The sequence below is a fragment of the Salminus brasiliensis genome, chromosome 13, assembly GCF_030463535.1.
Source record: "Salminus brasiliensis chromosome 13, fSalBra1.hap2, whole genome shotgun sequence".
In the NCBI taxonomy this organism is placed as follows: Eukaryota; Metazoa; Chordata; class Actinopteri; order Characiformes; family Bryconidae; genus Salminus; species Salminus brasiliensis.
In genome coordinates, this window is record NC_132890.1 from 10,646,596 (window position 1) to 10,663,300 (window position 16,705).

Consider the following 16,705-nt stretch of genomic DNA (forward strand, 5'->3'; position numbering starts at 1 on the left):
TAAGGTGTGTTTAGATTCAGCAAGTCTGAATGTGTCTGTTTTCATTCTTCCTAAATATCAGCTAAATCTAGCTAGTTAACCGAGGTACTTGTGAAGAAGTAATTTGTTACTCTCCTGTGTACATTCAATATTTATAGGTATTACTGTATTAATGTAGTGTGTATTCCAAATTAGTGTTCTTTGTGTGTGTTTTTTTTTTGGGGGGGGTGAGTTTTTTTGTAATTCTAGCATGGATATAATACAGATGCTTAAATTATTTATTATAAATTCACATTTTAAATGAATCCATATCCAATTCAGTTAGATTGGATGTTCTGACTTCCCTTGAAGTTCCCTTGAATGAACTGAGGGTGGTGCTGTTTTTCACAATTGTCCCAAAAAAAGTCCCACTGATCACAGACACAGAAACATTTTTGTCTGTCTTTTTTTTTTTTTTCTTTTTTTTTTGCATAATAACACCTTGTATTGTGTTGCAAACAAAACACTTTCACATTTAAGTTGTATTGATTTATTTGTTTGTATGTTTATTTGTTTTTGCTTGTATATAATTGGTTCAACTTATGTCTGAGGGGAAACCAGCTCCGGCTTGCTGGCCTGTGGATTCAGTTGACACTAGACCTCTACCCCTGGGCCTGGAAGCACCCCGTCATGCACATTTATCGCTTTCCTAACTCAACTAATTAATTAGTTAAATAACAAGTGCTTTCAGGGTTGCAGTGGGCGTTTTAGGCAGGGAAATCGCTAAAATGTGCAGGGCAAGATGCTTCCAGGACCAGGGTTGAGAAATACTACTATACCTCATGGAAACAGGTACACTCACCTGACTGCACCTTTTTGTGTCAGCCTAATTATACAGCCTAATATTCGTCGTGTGATCAATTTTATTGGACATTGAGGTTTGACTACTAGGATTTCAGATTTATTTAATAAAAGATACAGCGTACATTCTCCAAAAAGGTTTTAGTCAATCTAAATCTTTTGTGTGCCTGTGAACAATAGATTTATTTTATTATTTTTTGGATAGTAATAATAGTAATAATAGTAATAATAATAATAATAATAATAATAGTCTAGCAATTTTCACTACTGCTCTTATCCTCCCTGTCAACCGTGACAGGCCGAGGAGGCGAGGGAAGGAGAGGAGCAGGAGCAGGAACGGTGAGTACTTGCGGGGAACCCGGACAGCTGATGAACTCAGCCAATCACAACGTTTACTTGAAAGCGACCCCTACACTGCTGGTAGCCAATCGCAGTCGCTGCACAGGACCAGCCTTCATTTATTTTATAATCAATCAATCACAAAACACGGAAAATATCAAAATACACTCGTAGGATCATCAGCTTATGTTCTCGTCTCATTTCTGTAGCTACGTGCGGAAACTGACATCACTCTAAAACTCCCGGACTTCCTGGTAGTGTACACTCATGTATCCTATCCCCACCTAGAAGCTTCTTCGGAAGCTTCCTAAAGCCGCTTTCCTCGTCTTCTTCAGCAGTCGGACATCCAGCAGGATACGGTCACAAAATAAATCAGAGGGCAGAAAGAGGGGGAAATCTGCAGGAACAGGCGACGATGTTTAGCGCTTCTGGACGCAGCTGAAGTCGTGTCGTCTACTGATGACATCAGCGGGGATTTCCGGGTGTGAGGGCTGTCAGACGCAGCCTCGGCTCTGACTAAAAGTTGCGATATGCGACACCGCTGCGCTTGCGTTGAGCTGTCGAGATGAGAGAAAGTAGTGATCAAACCATGAAGGAGGTGAGCGAGTCGTGTTATCGCTGTTGTTGTATATAGCTAGCAGCGTCGTCGCCGCCGCCGCCGTGACCAGAGTGGACTGAACGACAAGTCAAGTAAAGGGGGAAAACATGTCAACACCGCGGCCCCTACACTCTCCTACCGCCGGCAGACACCCAGCGGAGCCGTTGACTGTGGATGAGTTCACGGTGCATGAAGACAAAGAGATTGAGTTAACATGCGCTAAGTCTCGAGTGGAAAAAGTTTTCCAAGTAGTGTTTATAATTATCGGTCTGCTGGACCACACCGGAGCCCACGGGAGTAAAGCGTCGAGACAGATCTGGCTTCAGCTGAAGGGGAAAAAAGAGGATGTGGCGAAAGCCAAGGTGAGACAACTTAGCTATCTAGCATAGCTAGCTAACTGTGGTGGCATGATGGCAACCACGCTTCGTTTAGCCTGTAGTGATAAAACGTCGGGATGCCTTGTAGCTAAACACGACACTTGTTGTTGCTGCTGTTGTTATTATAGCCAACGCCTGCTAGCTAGCTAGCTAGCTAACTAGCTTACCGAGGAACGCTAGTGCTAGCTAGCTAAGTTAGCTACGACGCTAGCTAATGCAATGCTAGCTATAGCAACACAAACCTGAACCCCTTCTGACGTTAGCCAGCTACATGTGCTTCTAGTTTTCAGGGTAAAACCGAGGTTTATTAGATATGTCTGTGATTTAACCGCGTACGTTTGTATTGAATATAGCTAGCCGTGTTGCTTCGGCCATCAGTTTTGTCTATTTTCAAAACATAAGGTCAACGAAGTAGTTCTTCATGTTTGTTGACACTTAGCCAGAGCTAGCTAGATAGCTAGCTTAGCTAGCCTGCGTTTCACAGCTCGATAGCTGGACGAAGTGACGTCGCTGGTATTACTGCTAGCTATTTCTGTTATGATGTGTTTATTTTTGATATGTCATCCAGATAATCGGGGATATGTCGTTGTCAACTCGTCGACTTCAAGAGCATGCTGCTTTCACAATGCCTCGAATCAACGCAACCGTAGACGGCCTTTCACAATCCTACTTTCTGTTTTCCTCCTTGGTTGTCCTGTCAAAGCTCCACAGGCAAACGAAGGTTTCAGCCTGAGATCACCTAACCCTACAGTTTAGTGTGTGTAGCTGACTATCCACGTTGCTGCTGCTGCTGCTGCTGGCAAACCACCATTGTTTACGTTGAACTGTAAAGAGGAAGGCAGAACTGCTGGTGCCAGTAAATGTGGAATATCCACCCCACTGATAAGCACCACAGCGGAAACCCCAGAGTTTTGTTTAGTCACTATATGATGTTCCCTTCTGGGCAAGAACATTTGTACAATGACTGCACAAAATCAGTACCTGTGTTGTCAGTGTACACCCTGCTCAAATCTTTAGGAAGACTAATAATTACTCACATGATGAAATGAAAAGGCTTAAAGATTCCTGTTTTACTCCACTGTAGTGATTCACGATTCACGTAGGCGAATCAAATATTTACTTGTGATCATGGAATGATGTTTTTCCCCTGTGGATGTTAGTTAGTTAGTAAGTGGGGCAGTGGTGGCTCAGTGGTTAGAGCGCCCCCAAATTCCCGGGCTCGGCAAGCTGCCACTGTTGGGCCCTTGAGCAAGGCCCTTTACCCTCTCTGCTCCCCGGGCGCTGGAGCTGGCTGCCCATCATGGAATTATGTTAGGGGCTCACTGCCCCTAACACATGTGTGTGTGAGTGTGTGTTCACTATCAGATGGGTTAAATGCGGAGGACACATTTCGCTGTACAGTGTACACTGCACAGTGACAAATACGTGCACCTTTACCTTTACCTTTAAGTATCCTGGCGTCATACCTGTTCAGAGTACTGACAGGTCACAGATCCTGTGATGGCCTCAGCTTTCTCACAGGCTCCCTGTTCCCCTGCTCGGTCAGAACAGGGACCACCCCACCCCCTCCATCCTCAGTGCTCTTCGTTTTCTATTCCCACTGTCTTAAAGAGCTGTGAGTTTCAGCCACTTGTCTTTACTGGTAATCTGTGCATAGGACGTACGGTAAACTGACTACTCATTCAGCATTCGGAGCCAGCCGAAAAAAGAAGAAAAGGTTTTAACCCCTTTCTGCTGCTGTTGCTACCCCAGGGGGTTCCTGTGTAGAGATGACTCTCGCATCTGTTGCAGAGAAGGAGAGGAAAGCCAGTCATTCCGTCGCAGAACCACATACTTGCTCTCTGAGTCAGCTGTTAGGTTTTTGTTTCACATGTGCTTGGCCGAAGTGTTCGATTGTTTTTATAGCGAAGCGTCTTTCTTGGTGAACACAGCTTTTGCTCTTACGTAACAGGACGAAACATGGTTGTTGCCTGCCGGCTTTAGCTTAAGGCCTTCCACATTCATCAGGTTTGCGTTTGTCACGGCAGGTTTGGAGAATCCCGTGTGATTGCGGCGTTCTATATTGTATGCTGTATGCTGTACTGCATGGTTAGGGATAGAGGTGGCACAAGATGCAGTGATGTCAGCGGAGATCGGCTGCATATGCCATGCATAATTATAATTCATTTGTGCTGTTACATAACATATTTATTGGTTTATTGTAGGAGAGGACTGCAGTATGGGATGTAAAGACCTTATTCCAGTCATCAGTGGAAATCCACTTACATTTAATTATCTTAGAACTGCAGTTAGGTTCAAGTGTAGTTCTGAAAGGTATGCAACTGTTATGACCGCTACATCAGAAGGTACTGCTGTTGTTTTTAGTTTATCTTCCATTTTTTGGTTGGTATTTTTGAATTTCCTACTTGTAATCTCCACTTTTTGTCAAGTCCTCTCAAACACACACCACTATATTAAATAATTCATATTGTTTTGAGCTACTTTTCTGAACTTGTATGTAAAAGGATGCTTGAGAAAAGATGTTTTGCCACTGGTCTGTTCGGTACTCATGTTTAGTGCTTCTTTAGTTTTGAACTGGAGCTAAAATACTAGTGTGTCAAAAAAAAAGGAATGGAAGCTTCATCCCCACCACACCTGGTATTGAAATGCGTCTTGGATGATCCGATCACAGATGATTGCTAAAACGCATTGCTAAAACGCTTGTGGTTTCCCGCTTCATTTCTGCTGGAGAAGAGGCATGGCGCACATTAATAATTACTTAATCAAGATCAGGCACCTACTTTCACTTGCTACTCTGCACCAGCTGAGAGTATCACCTTTATCCATTAGTCAGTTTGTTATTGGTGGTCTCGAAGTTATTACAGATTTTCCGTCTGGGGCAGGGATGTGGTTGATGATTATGGCATCCTGTTCATACCTGTACTTTGTGAAGGCTGCTTATGATCGGATCACCCGGGACACATGTTAATGCTAAGTGTGAACGGGGCCTAAATGAAAATCCACTTGCCTCAAACACATCAGTAATTGAGAATATGCTTGCTTATGTGATTAATGAAGCTATAATGATGTGCTATTATCTAAAACCAATGGGCAAAATATTTTTACAGCAGAAACAGTAGTAGTAGTAGTAGTAAGAACAGAGTTCTTAAAGCCTGGTTTTGTTTAAATGTTTTGTTCATTTTACACATAACTATGCCATGCAGTGTCAGAAACCACAGACGTAACTTATCTACCTTGTAGACTTGTACACTGATTTTTATTCAGATTATAGTCTGCATGGGTACCTGCAGCCGATGGTAGCCGAGTATAGTAGAATAACAACGTAATTGCACGTGGACTTACACCGCCATTCTATGTTTGTTCCCTCTGCAGGAGTTTGTCAAAGGTCTGTGTGACCCGGAGCTGCTAAAGGAGGAGAAGTACCCAGTCGAAATCCACTGCATCTTTGCGGGTGCTCGTGGCCTCTTTCTGGACCGGTTACTGAGGGACACCAGCGCAGAGGTCCAGGTGCTGGAGCCGGGCCGTCTGAGATTGCTTGGACGCGTTGAGGCTGTGGTGATGGCCCAGAGCCGTGTTCAACAGTTTGTCACCCTTTTTCAAGAGAAACGCAGCTTGCCTGCTGACCGAGAACCCTCGGTCAAGCGCGCTTTTAAGACTTTCGTGGAAGAGCGTGCAGATAAGTACACCATGGAACTGCTACTTCTGCCTAGCCCCCTCAAGGAGGAGCTTCTGGGCCTGGCGCAGAGCCACACTCAGGTTGGAGTTGTTGTTGACCTGGAGCAGGATCGCTCTCAGGCCAGCACACCTGTCACAGAACTATCTAATCGCATCCTGGGAGCCACTTTCGAGGACAGAATTTCCAGGCCCACGCCCCCTTCCGATGTAGTGGTGCTAAACGGGAGGCCCTCGCATAAGCGGCGCTCATCGGAAAGCGAGCAGAGGGACACCAAGAGACAGTACTCACTGGAGAGGAGGGACGAGGAGCAAGAGAAGGAGAAGCAGCACGAGGCCTGCCAGACACGGACCAAAACGCCTGCCAAAGGCACCCTAGCAATGGACTCTGGTGAGAATTTGGACAAAGATGAGGCTGTGAGCCCGGAGACCAACCTGCGCTGCCTGGTGAACTTTTTCAGGAACATGGGCTACCGGAAGGAGGTGGTGGAGCGGGTGGTGAGGGAGACGGGCCAAACGGAGGACGCTTTCCAGCTGTTGGAGCGCATAGTGCAGGAGAACCAGAGCATGCAAGGAGTACATCACACCTCAAGTTACACAACTGATCCTTCTCCCTCTTCCAACACCAGCTCCATCTCCACCTCGACGTCCACATATACCCGACCTAAAGAGAAGGAGCGGGTGCAGGGTCGCGCCCTAACCGAGATCAAGTCCAATAAGAATATCAGGGCGCCCAGCAGTAATGGCATCAACCAGAAGAGGCAGCCATGCATCATAGTGCTGGACGATGACGAGGAGGAAGACATAGGGAGAAAGTCTAGAACCGTGGGGCCACTGGATCTCAGGTCAGACTCCAGATTTGGGTACTTATCGCGGGGAGGCTCCCAGACAGTGGGACGTGTCCCTATGGAGACAGTGACTATGCTCCGCAGCTCTTCGCAAGGCCCTCCAGCTACAGAGACACGACCAGGCTGCTCCTACCAGACTATCTCTGGAAGGGTACCTTTGCCTCGCACTGAGCCACCTACGCTCCCCAAAGCCTTGCCTCTGACAGGGGTGTCTCGTTTTAAGCAGTCCCTACAGACCCCGTATAAGTTGGTCTTGCAGAACGAACCCGGTCGCCCAGACCTCAGACACATCATTATAGATGGCAGCAATGTGGCCATGGCGTAAGTTCACATTTATGACCATTAATATATTTGCACTGTTCATAAATGCGTGAGTCGTGGCAGTTCAACTTTAGCAATTTTGCGTTGTTTTGCATTCTTATTTTAGGAAAGTACAATAATGCAGTAGGTAGTGTCTGCGCCACACAACTCTAGGGGCCTTGGGTTGTGGGTTCTATCCTTGCACTGTCCCAATGTTCGCTGGGTTTCTTTCAGGTACTTAGTTTCTTCCCACCTGTGCTAAATTGGGGTGAGTGAATGTGTGTGTGGTGTGACCATTCCTGTGTGGTATTCCTGCTTTGCATCCAAAGATTCCTGGTATGCCCGAGTTTGTTCCATTGCTGTTTAAATAGTCAGTCGTATTTTGTGAAAAGGGCAGGTACAGGAATGAAACTATGGTTCACATACATCTATGGTTTCACGGTGTTGTAGAGCAACCACCGTTCATCTAAACGTTTCACTGTCTCTGGGAGCAGGACGATTTTCATGAGAAACCAGTGTTTACAGGAAGTAAAAGAGAAGTGATGTACTGGTATGAATTTTAAGTGGCAAAGTAAAATCGGATCTCCTCTGGTCACACTGGGGATGTGTTTTAATGACGAGTGTAAACAGAATCTGGTCAAAGTAGAGCCAGATACTATCTGGATGCAGAATGCATGACTGTTTGAGTTTCTTTACATTATGTCAAAAGTTTGTTGTTTATTCCAACAGGTGTCTGATTATATACCTTGAAAACAGAGTGAAAAGTTGCTAATTTCTACACTGTAGTTGTAGATGAACGAATGTGCGTGGTGGCTGCCTTGGTTCTGAGTGTGAGAGGGTTCTTAAAGGTTAAGAAGTCACTTCCAGTAAGCTATGTCAATGGGCATATATATATATATATATTTTTTTTTTTGGTGTGTGAGTGTGTGTATGTGTGAGTGTGTGTGTGTGTGTGAGAGAGAAAGAAAAAAAAAGAGAGCATCTCAGAACCCAAGATAAAGTGCAAAGTATGTGGGCGGCTTAGGTTGTGAGGACTCGGCCCACACATCTTCATGCTTCCTCTTTGCAGATTCATGCAAATGTTTTCTCTGCATCATTTTTCCCTTCAGCAGTTCTGTGCTCTTCTCTAGGTGGTTTCCTGCAGCGCCCCTGTAGTTATGAGAACTGTGACCGTGGACACTGAGGTGTGATTAATGGTTTGAGTAGGAGGATGACTTACAATTGGTCCATATTTGAATAATAATACACTTCAACATGTGCAATAATTCAGCAGTTGTAGTAGTGGGAGGTCCAAAAAAAAAAAAAAAGCAAGCATGATTTTGACGTTCTTCTGCCCCCGAAAGGTGCTGAGACACATCCTTGAAAAACAATTGTGGGCTGTCCTGCCTTTTAGAAAAATGTGCCCATGTGGGCTAGTAAAAGTCACTTCAGTGAGTAATCAAAAGATCTGTTGAATGGAGTTGATGTTCTCCTGTCTTTCTGAAAGCATTCAAAAGCAATACTTCTGAAAAGAATTACAGTAATGTGGAAGAAGGGGGGGGGGTGGCAGGACAGGACACCCCATGAAAACCTTTTTTTTTTTTTTTTTAACTCCTTTAAACCTAACATTTGATTTTTGTTTGAACCGTATAGAGTGATATGCTGTCAAAAGGACATCTGGTCAAGGTCTCAAGATTGTTCCTGAAGTTTAGGGGTTCTCTGGCAATCTGAAATTGTGCCCTGATGTTCTCTTTTGACAGCAAAGGTTTCCTCTCTCTTTCAGTCTCTTTCTGATAGCCCTGAGATCCTTTTAAAATCCCTTCCCAGACTGCTGTGCATCTACAACCTTCTTTCTGAAGGCCCCCGAGAGCTGTTTAGATCTTCACCACTCCCTTTAACAATCTAGAGCAAATCAAACTAAATGGCTGGTGTTTAAATAGGACAGGCTCCTCCAAATCCCCTCTAATGATGTTCTAATCATCTGCAGCTGATGGGATGCACCTGGTTATAATGCATTGGCATTTGAAGTGGTAATAAATGATTGGGCGTATCAAATGTCCATATATATCAATTTGTTAAACTAGATGTGTGATGGGGGTTCCTGAAGTGTCCTAATTTTTTCCACCATTCGCACACCACATGTGTTTAGGCTTTGCAGAAAACACCAAAAATATATCAAGGAATATTAAAAGCTTCTGTTTTTCCTAGATGTAGAACTCACAGACACATCCTGGGCGCATGAAGTTAGCCATTCACCTAAAATGATCTTTTGACTTATTCAGGAAGAAGGAACTGTATTCCCCATCGACAACATATGCTGCCATTTTAAACAGGTGTACATCGTAGTTAGGATGTTGTAGCTGGGGGAGGGGTCGTCAAGTAGGTCAAAGTTGTCAAACCATTGTAGACTCAGATCATGGCAGTGTGTATGTGCAAGGGTTGAGAGACCTCTCTAATAGCCTGTATGACCAAACCATCTCCTTTTAGTTCTTACAACTGGAAACCTCCCAGCCACAACATCCTAACTACATTGGATACCTGTGTGCCCCAATGTCCTCTTTCTTTGAAAACAAAGATACAGTCCCCTTAGCAGTTAGATCAAATGTTTTAAGATGGTGTGTCCAAACTTTTGACCTGTACTGTATGCAGGAATGTATGTTGACTGACACTACAGGCTGTACCAACTACCTCAGGGGAGGAATGTACGGCACTAGATGAACACACTAATATGTTCCATTGTTCAAAGTCAACGTTAGGAACCTAGCTGTATGTATCCGGGAATTTGGGGAACCGTGAGGTCTAAATCGGGGTGTAAATCGAACCCTGACTTCTGGGCATCTTGACACACTTACATTATATTATATAATTTTAAAAAAGAGTGGTGGCAGTTGCATAGTAGAGAAAACCTACAAAACAACGACATTTATGAATGAGAATGGTGGACTCGCACTCTCTAGCACCATCTTTACAGTATTCATCTAATTCTTCCAAAGATAAGGCTTTCACAAGGGCTGGGGACAAAAGGATTGGGACACCTGCTCATTCATGGTTTCTTCAGGGGTATTAAAAAAAAAAACTTTTTATCCTGCTTTTGTTTGAAAACGGCCAAGAAAGACTTTCTAGCAGATTTTGGAGCATTGCTGTGAGGCCCTACCTCATCCCAAATGTATTGAATGGAGCACCAGCCATCATTCCACTTCTGCACGGCTGAATGCTGGGCTTTATACCCCTCTAGCCCACCCCTGGCATTAGACATGCTAATAATAGGTTCATGTTTTTCTGCTCCAGAGAGTCCTATTCTATTGGCAGTACTTCTCTAAAGCGACTAGGCCAAGCTAGTGGGCGCAACTTAAAGCGGCTGGATGCGTGCATTAGGGGTGTCCACAAACATTTGGTTGTATAGTTTGAGTAAACAGTGTTTGGTAGTTACTGTAAGCTCACCTTAGCTTTGCATTAGATTCTTAGCTTGTAGGTCTTGAAAACAGTGTCTTTCATGGAAAAAATAATAAGTACCATAATGTCGTCATTTGCAAAAGCCGTTGTTGCTGTAGTGTTTTCCCTACTATAACAACGTCTGCTGTGCCAAATGCAGAGGTGTGAAAATGGTCTATCGAGCCGCCTTCAAAGTTCGCGTTCGTTGTGAACACAAAAAAGTGAGGTCATTTGCAGCTGCTTCTCTTTTTAGTTGAGTGAATTCAGTTCTTTAAGAAGAACTATGTCAGAAAACGACCTCAGAGAGAGATCTACTGATTATTAGTGTGGCGCTGCCATCTGCTTTGGTTTTTTAGAATGAATCAGATCTATGAAATCTTGGTGGTTTTGGGTAATCGGTGACTCCTGCCAGTGATCTCTTACAACTTTCACTTACGGCTTTCACTCAAGGCCCATCAACCTTTAATCTGATTGGTCAGCACAAAGAAAACACACTAATTATGTAGGCTGCTTAACTGGTACTGGGCTCCTGGAGCGTATGGCTGGCCAATATGATGATTATTGTTATTCAGGTGAAAAATTGGAAAGGCATGCGGATGACGCAGTGCCGGTGCTCTGATCTCTGTCTATTAGGAGTTTTGTGTGTTCTCAGGTCTGCGTGGGTTTCCTCTAAGTACTCCGGTTCCCTCACAGTCGTGTGTGTGGTACCGGTGTACAGGTGCCCGGTCAAGGGAGGGATTCCTAACTTGCAGCCAGTGATTCTGGCCCTGACTAGGAAGAAGCAGATATGAAAGGTGGATATATGGATGGCTGAATGTAGTAAATTGCAGCACAGTGTGCACTTTTCTGAGTGTACTGTGAATAGTATCAGTGATTGGTACAACTAATTTTTTGACCAGCTGTCTGTTTCATTATGTGTAATCACCGTTTTTGTCCAGCTTACCCTTGTTCTTTTTTTGTTTCATGGGCTAAAGAGAAAGGCAGAGAAGCAGGCTTGGGATTGGCAAGTCAGTCCCTTCAATCCCTGTATTGAGTATAATATTGTTAGTATACACCCCACATGTATTACTATTATATATTTGCTACTTAAAATGGCACTTAAAATCCACTGTAGATGATCAGAACATAGCTAGAAAAGATTTTGGATTTATATATCATTTAAACTTGTGTTCGAGGGTTCTGGAGGAAAACGTGTGACCTTGCAACATGACAATGACCCATAACATTCCAGTTAATCCACCTAGGATATTCTGGATCTTAATCATATTGAGATGCTGTGAGGACATTTCAACAGCCTGTGCGTGAAATAAAATAAACTCAGACGTTACACAGCTGAAAGATTTCTGCATGAACAAGTAGGAAAACCTTTCTCCTGTGGAATGTAAACCCATGAATGATGGCTGTCTTTTTCTCTCATTCGGATGTAGAATGCACGGTATGAGAGCACTGTAACCTCTGAATGGCTCTGGTGATTAAGTTGTTGGTGATGTAGCGTCTGGTTTCTTTGGTGACTTGCTTGTTCAGAATATCAGACGGTTGTTTCAAAACACGTCAGGGTTTTGGTTCCTCAGCGTAATCATTGCTTAATTCTTAAAGTGTAAAGACAGCTAGGCCAGGAATACAGGTCTTACTGAAGCTGATACCCTAAAACTACAAGGGGTTTTCAGTATGTGCTGTGTGTAGTGTCTGGATTTTTTTTTTTTTATTGTTAAAGTACATGTGAAAAATGAATGGGATTTTTTTTTGCATATTTGACGATTTATGTTCCCAGATTGGCAGCGTTATTTTACTCTACGTCAGCTGCGGTAGATTTAGTAACACTTCCTGTGAAACATCACTTTCTCTCGTAGAGGGAAGTTCCCTCCTGAAGTGTGTGAGGTCTTTGTGAATAGATCAAACGCACATATTTATGTCTGTTCTTCGTGCAGAACTTTTCCCAGGAGAAATAACCTTTTTGTTTTTTTGTTGTTTTTTTTTGGTGGGGGTCTTTCACTTGTTTTGCCTTTAGAATTTAAAGGTGTGTACAGTGTGAGTCAGGCTGTAGAAACTATGAACACACTCTTTCACTCTCTGTTTTGTAAGACCTTCTGTTTTGTAAGTGCTTCTAGATTTCATCATTTGATTTCCAGTCATTCAATCATTTGTCATATGTTTGCCTGTTTCTTCCCTAGTCATGGACTACATCGAATGTTTTCCTGCCGTGGGATTGCCATCGCGGTGGAGTTCTTCTGGCGAAAGGGTCATCGAGAGATCACGGTGTTTGTACCCCAGTGGAGACAGAAGAAAGACCCAAACGTCACCGGTAGGCACATGCCACTGTAGGGATTTCTTCAGTTCTGCCAGCAGCTCACAAGATTTAAGCATGCAGGATTGATTAGATAAACTAGGTATTGAACGGTAACTAAAAGTTTTTGTGCTTCGGTCAGTAGAGATTTGGAAATGGTTAAGCTGACATGTTACATGTCACAGAATAATAAAAATAATAAAAATACATTTTTATTATGTATTTGAAGCCCGAGACATTTGCTGAGTACTGCCGCTTAGTTTTAGGGTTCAGTAGTTCAGTAGTCTAGCCTGGAGCAAATGTGTTCATTCAATTGTTACAGGTGGTGATTTCATTTACCTCCTGTCTGGCTTGTAAAAAATGCTTTTCCCCTTTTTTCCTTTCCTCACAGAACAACACTTCCTTTATCAGCTTGAGGAATTGCGATTGCTCTCCTTTACTCCTTCCAGAGAAGTCTGTGGACAAAGGATCTCCTCACATGATGACCGGTACAGGCATGGGCAAAACATATTGGCACGCCTTCACACCTTTTAGAAAATGCACCACTGCACACGTGTTTCTTTGACACAGTGCAAAAAAAGCTGTGAAACAAAGTCTGGTAAAAAAAAATCTAGTAGTTCCACACACAACTGAACAACAGAAAGGGACTGGACAAAATGTACCCACAACCCACCTGTTTTTTGTAGCACACCCTTTGAAAGCAATAACTGAAATTGGTCACTTTCTGAAACCATAGATGTGTTTCATACACCTCTCCACTGGAATTGTGGACCACTCTCCTTTGCCAGCTGCTCCAGTTCTCTTGGATGTGAAGATTGCCTTCTCCCAACAGCTGTTGTGAGATCTTCCCACAAGTGTTCTGCAGTATTTAGATGTGGACTCTCTGGTGTCATTAATAGTCTTAAACCATTTCTGAGTTTAAAAGTGGCAGCGACTTTGACTGTGCTTTTGGTTCTTTGTTCTTTGGTTGTCTTCAGATTCCATCATGCCATGCATGTAGTCAAGACATCCAGTGCCAAAAGCAGCAAAATAATCCCAAAACATAATGTATGGACCATGTTAGTTTCTTTGAAGGCCTTATTTTGCTTTCTGTACATTGTACAAAGATGTGCTTTACAAAAAAAGCTCTATTTTGGTAGCTCTGTCCAAAGACTTCCTTAGGTTAAGTTCCACTATCTTTTCTATGCCTCTGTGTCAGCAGTGGGGTACTCCTGGTGCCCCCTTTCATTCAGAAATGTGACTGATAGTGCGAGCTGACACGGTTGTACTCAGCAGTGTCAGTCTTGAATTTGTTTGGAAGTTTGAGGTTCTTTAGCCACCATTTAAACATCCATCAGGTTTTTCTCTTCCGTTCACGTCCAGGAAGGTTAGTTACAGTGTCTTAGCGTCAGATCTCTGGAGAGGGACCTGTAGCCTTGAGATTGTCCATAATTGTCCACAATTTTGGTTCTCGCATCCTCTGAAAATATTTGATCTTCTTTCTTGTTCACCATGCTATTAATACACATTAAAGAAGCAACACATGATTGAAATCTAGGTATTTATTACAGTTTTGACAAGGTGTCACTAATTTTGTCCAGTCCATTTCTTTGTGGAATAGATTTGACCAGACCTCACTCAAGAACTAGGATGGTACGATTTTGAGATTTCAGCATCTGTACTTATATATAACTTATATAACTTTTTATTTTCCCTATGATTTTTCTATCCTATAGGTTCCTGCTTCATCTGGCAGAGAAGACCGGAGGTGTCATTGTCACCAATGACAACATGAGGGACTTTGTCAACCAGTCTGAGGCATGGAAGCAAATCATCCAGGAGAGGTGAATTGGCACCTTTATCTGTTTCTTAGTTTGGGTCTGATGCGCTTTTGTCTGCGGTATATCACACAGCAGATCTCGACATCATCTAATGGTTCTTAAAGAGGTCTCTGACTTTGCCAAAGCTGGGCCTGACCCGTGTTCTCTTAAGTAGGAGCTAACTGTAACTAACTTTATTCAGATTGCTGCAGTTCACCTTTGCTGAGGATCACTTCATGATCCCGGATGATCCTCTGGGAAGGTATGGCCCTCACATTGAGCACTTCCTGCGCAAAGACAGCCAGTGAGTTATTCTTCAGTGGAATCACCTGACCCCATGTATATATCCATATGTGGTCATTTGCAAATGGCTTGGACGAGGTGTGTGATGTCATTGTCCTGTCCTTTTTATCCATGTTCAGACGGAGTCCTGTGGCAGACCTGCAAGTCACTCCCGTGACCTATGCCCAGACGCTTCCATCACCAACACACGGCCCTTTCCCCACCCAGTCTAGGCAGCCTTCCCATTGGCCGCATTCTGGCCCACCCGACTGGCACCCGCCTCGACCGCCTTCCTCTCCACCCCCGTCCCAGCGCTCGCCCTTGGAAACCACAGAGCTCAGGAGGAAGTTATATGACATCTTCCCCGACCATAAGCAGCGCATCGACCGCATCCTCAATGACAACCCATATATGAGGGACCTGAACGCACTGTCGGGCCTTCTACTGGGCTGAGCACTACACCTAGATCTGAAATAAATTTTTAAAACGAAGCCTTTTGAATGTTGAAAAATGTACAGTTCAGTCCAAGCGGCATATTTGTTGTACATATTTATTACAAATGTTATTAGTCATAATTTATCTATGAAAAAAAATCCTTGCTGCTGTGATTTTGAGTCGCCTGGCAGAATTTTTTTTTTTTTTTTTTATGTACAGACTGTAAGAGAAACTCTATAGTTTAAAGTGCCCCCACTAAAGTGCCCAGAGAGTCTGGAGAGTATGGACCTGCTCACTTGATCTCCCACTGTTACAATGTCCAATTCTGCAGGGGTAATGAAGGAGTATGTATTCGTCCGGAGACCCCTACCCAAATGAGACTACCCAGAATGTTGAAAGCAGTACATCCTGAAAGCTTTGAAAGGTTCTTAGTATCATTACTCAATGTTCTTGGTACTCCCCTTTCCTTCTCCCGATTGTGCAACGCTCTGACTTCAATGAGTGACTTCAATGTGAAACTGTTTTGCTGACCTAAATTTACACTGCAGTGATTGAGTTGACCAGCAGAGGGCTGTGTGGGCGTGAAACTCTTGACCTGCGTTTTTCCACAATGTCTGTACTGATATCTGAACAGAGCCTCATGTACAGTCGTCACTACAATGGAAGTAATGCACAACCTGTCACAGCGTCTTTGTTCCCTTCCTGTTTGCCTTTTTGCTGTCTTGATTATGTGCAGCAGTGGCTCTTGATTTGAGAATTTCTATGATTTGAGACGTAATGAGGGTGGGGAAGGGAAGACCGCAAGCCAGCAGCAGATTATCTAGGCGAGTTGTGGGTATCTCACAGTGAGGCTGAAGGAACTGTGCTGACTTTCTTTTCTGAATGGCGGTGTTAATAAAGGCCATTTATGTGTTTACCGTACACAAACTCTTTATTTTACAATACCAGCTCAAACGTATAGCTACAGCACACGACAAGATTTCGCAGAATCACTGGCCATGTTCTTGGGTTTTGTAAAAAAAGTCTGGAGTTGTGAAGTAAAGTGGGTTCATGATTGATATGTTGTGAATGTTAATGTGAATGTTAAACTCGTTTTAGGAGCAGCTGTTTCAATCCTAGGCCGGGGAACCCCGCACGCGCACACACTGTACATGTCTGTGTTTTCCCTGCTCTCACAAGGGCAGTCATGAATGAATGAGTCAGCCAGCTCACTGTTAATACCACAGGTGGAAAAGTGAAAGCATACAAGGTACTTTGTCCTTTGTGCTTTTTGTTAAGTGTGGAGCCAAAAATACACTTGAGTGGCAGGCAAGTCAAATCTCGAAGGGTGAGGGTTTGGAAAGTAGGAAGAATGGGCAAGAGTAAGGAGCTAAGGGTGCTCTGACAACAGCCAAATGCTAATGGCTAGAAGACTGGGTCAGAAAATCTCAGGTCATGTGGGGTATTCCTGGTATAATTAACCAAAAAAAAGAACATCAATGCCACAAAGCGTCTGGACAATCCTTAAACTCTTCAGGATGATCTTCTTTGGACAGACCAGT

The 16,705-nt window shown here is 43.6% G+C and overlaps 1 protein-coding gene across 3 annotated transcripts; it reads left to right on the forward strand.

Moving 5' to 3' along the window:
* Window positions 1-1,616: 1,616 nt before the first annotated feature.
* Window positions 1,617-16,091, forward strand: n4bp1 (nedd4 binding protein 1). Of its 3 annotated transcripts, none has more exons than XM_072695700.1 (7): window positions 1,617-2,118; window positions 5,506-6,974; window positions 12,536-12,666; window positions 13,040-13,142; window positions 14,364-14,471; window positions 14,650-14,709; window positions 14,870-16,091. In XM_072695700.1, the coding sequence occupies exons 1-7, from the start codon at window positions 1,864-1,866 to the stop codon at window positions 15,180-15,182; spliced, it is 2,439 nt and encodes an 812-aa protein (XP_072551801.1). In that variant the 5' UTR covers window positions 1,617-1,863; the 3' UTR covers window positions 15,183-16,091. The 3 variants fall into 3 exon arrangements, with proteins under 3 accessions (XP_072551801.1, XP_072551799.1, XP_072551800.1); XM_072695698.1 differs by having other exon boundaries at window positions 1,618-2,118; window positions 14,650-14,751; XM_072695699.1 differs by having other exon boundaries at window positions 1,618-2,118; window positions 13,040-13,136; window positions 14,650-14,751.
* Window positions 16,092-16,705: the final 614 nt, after the last annotated feature.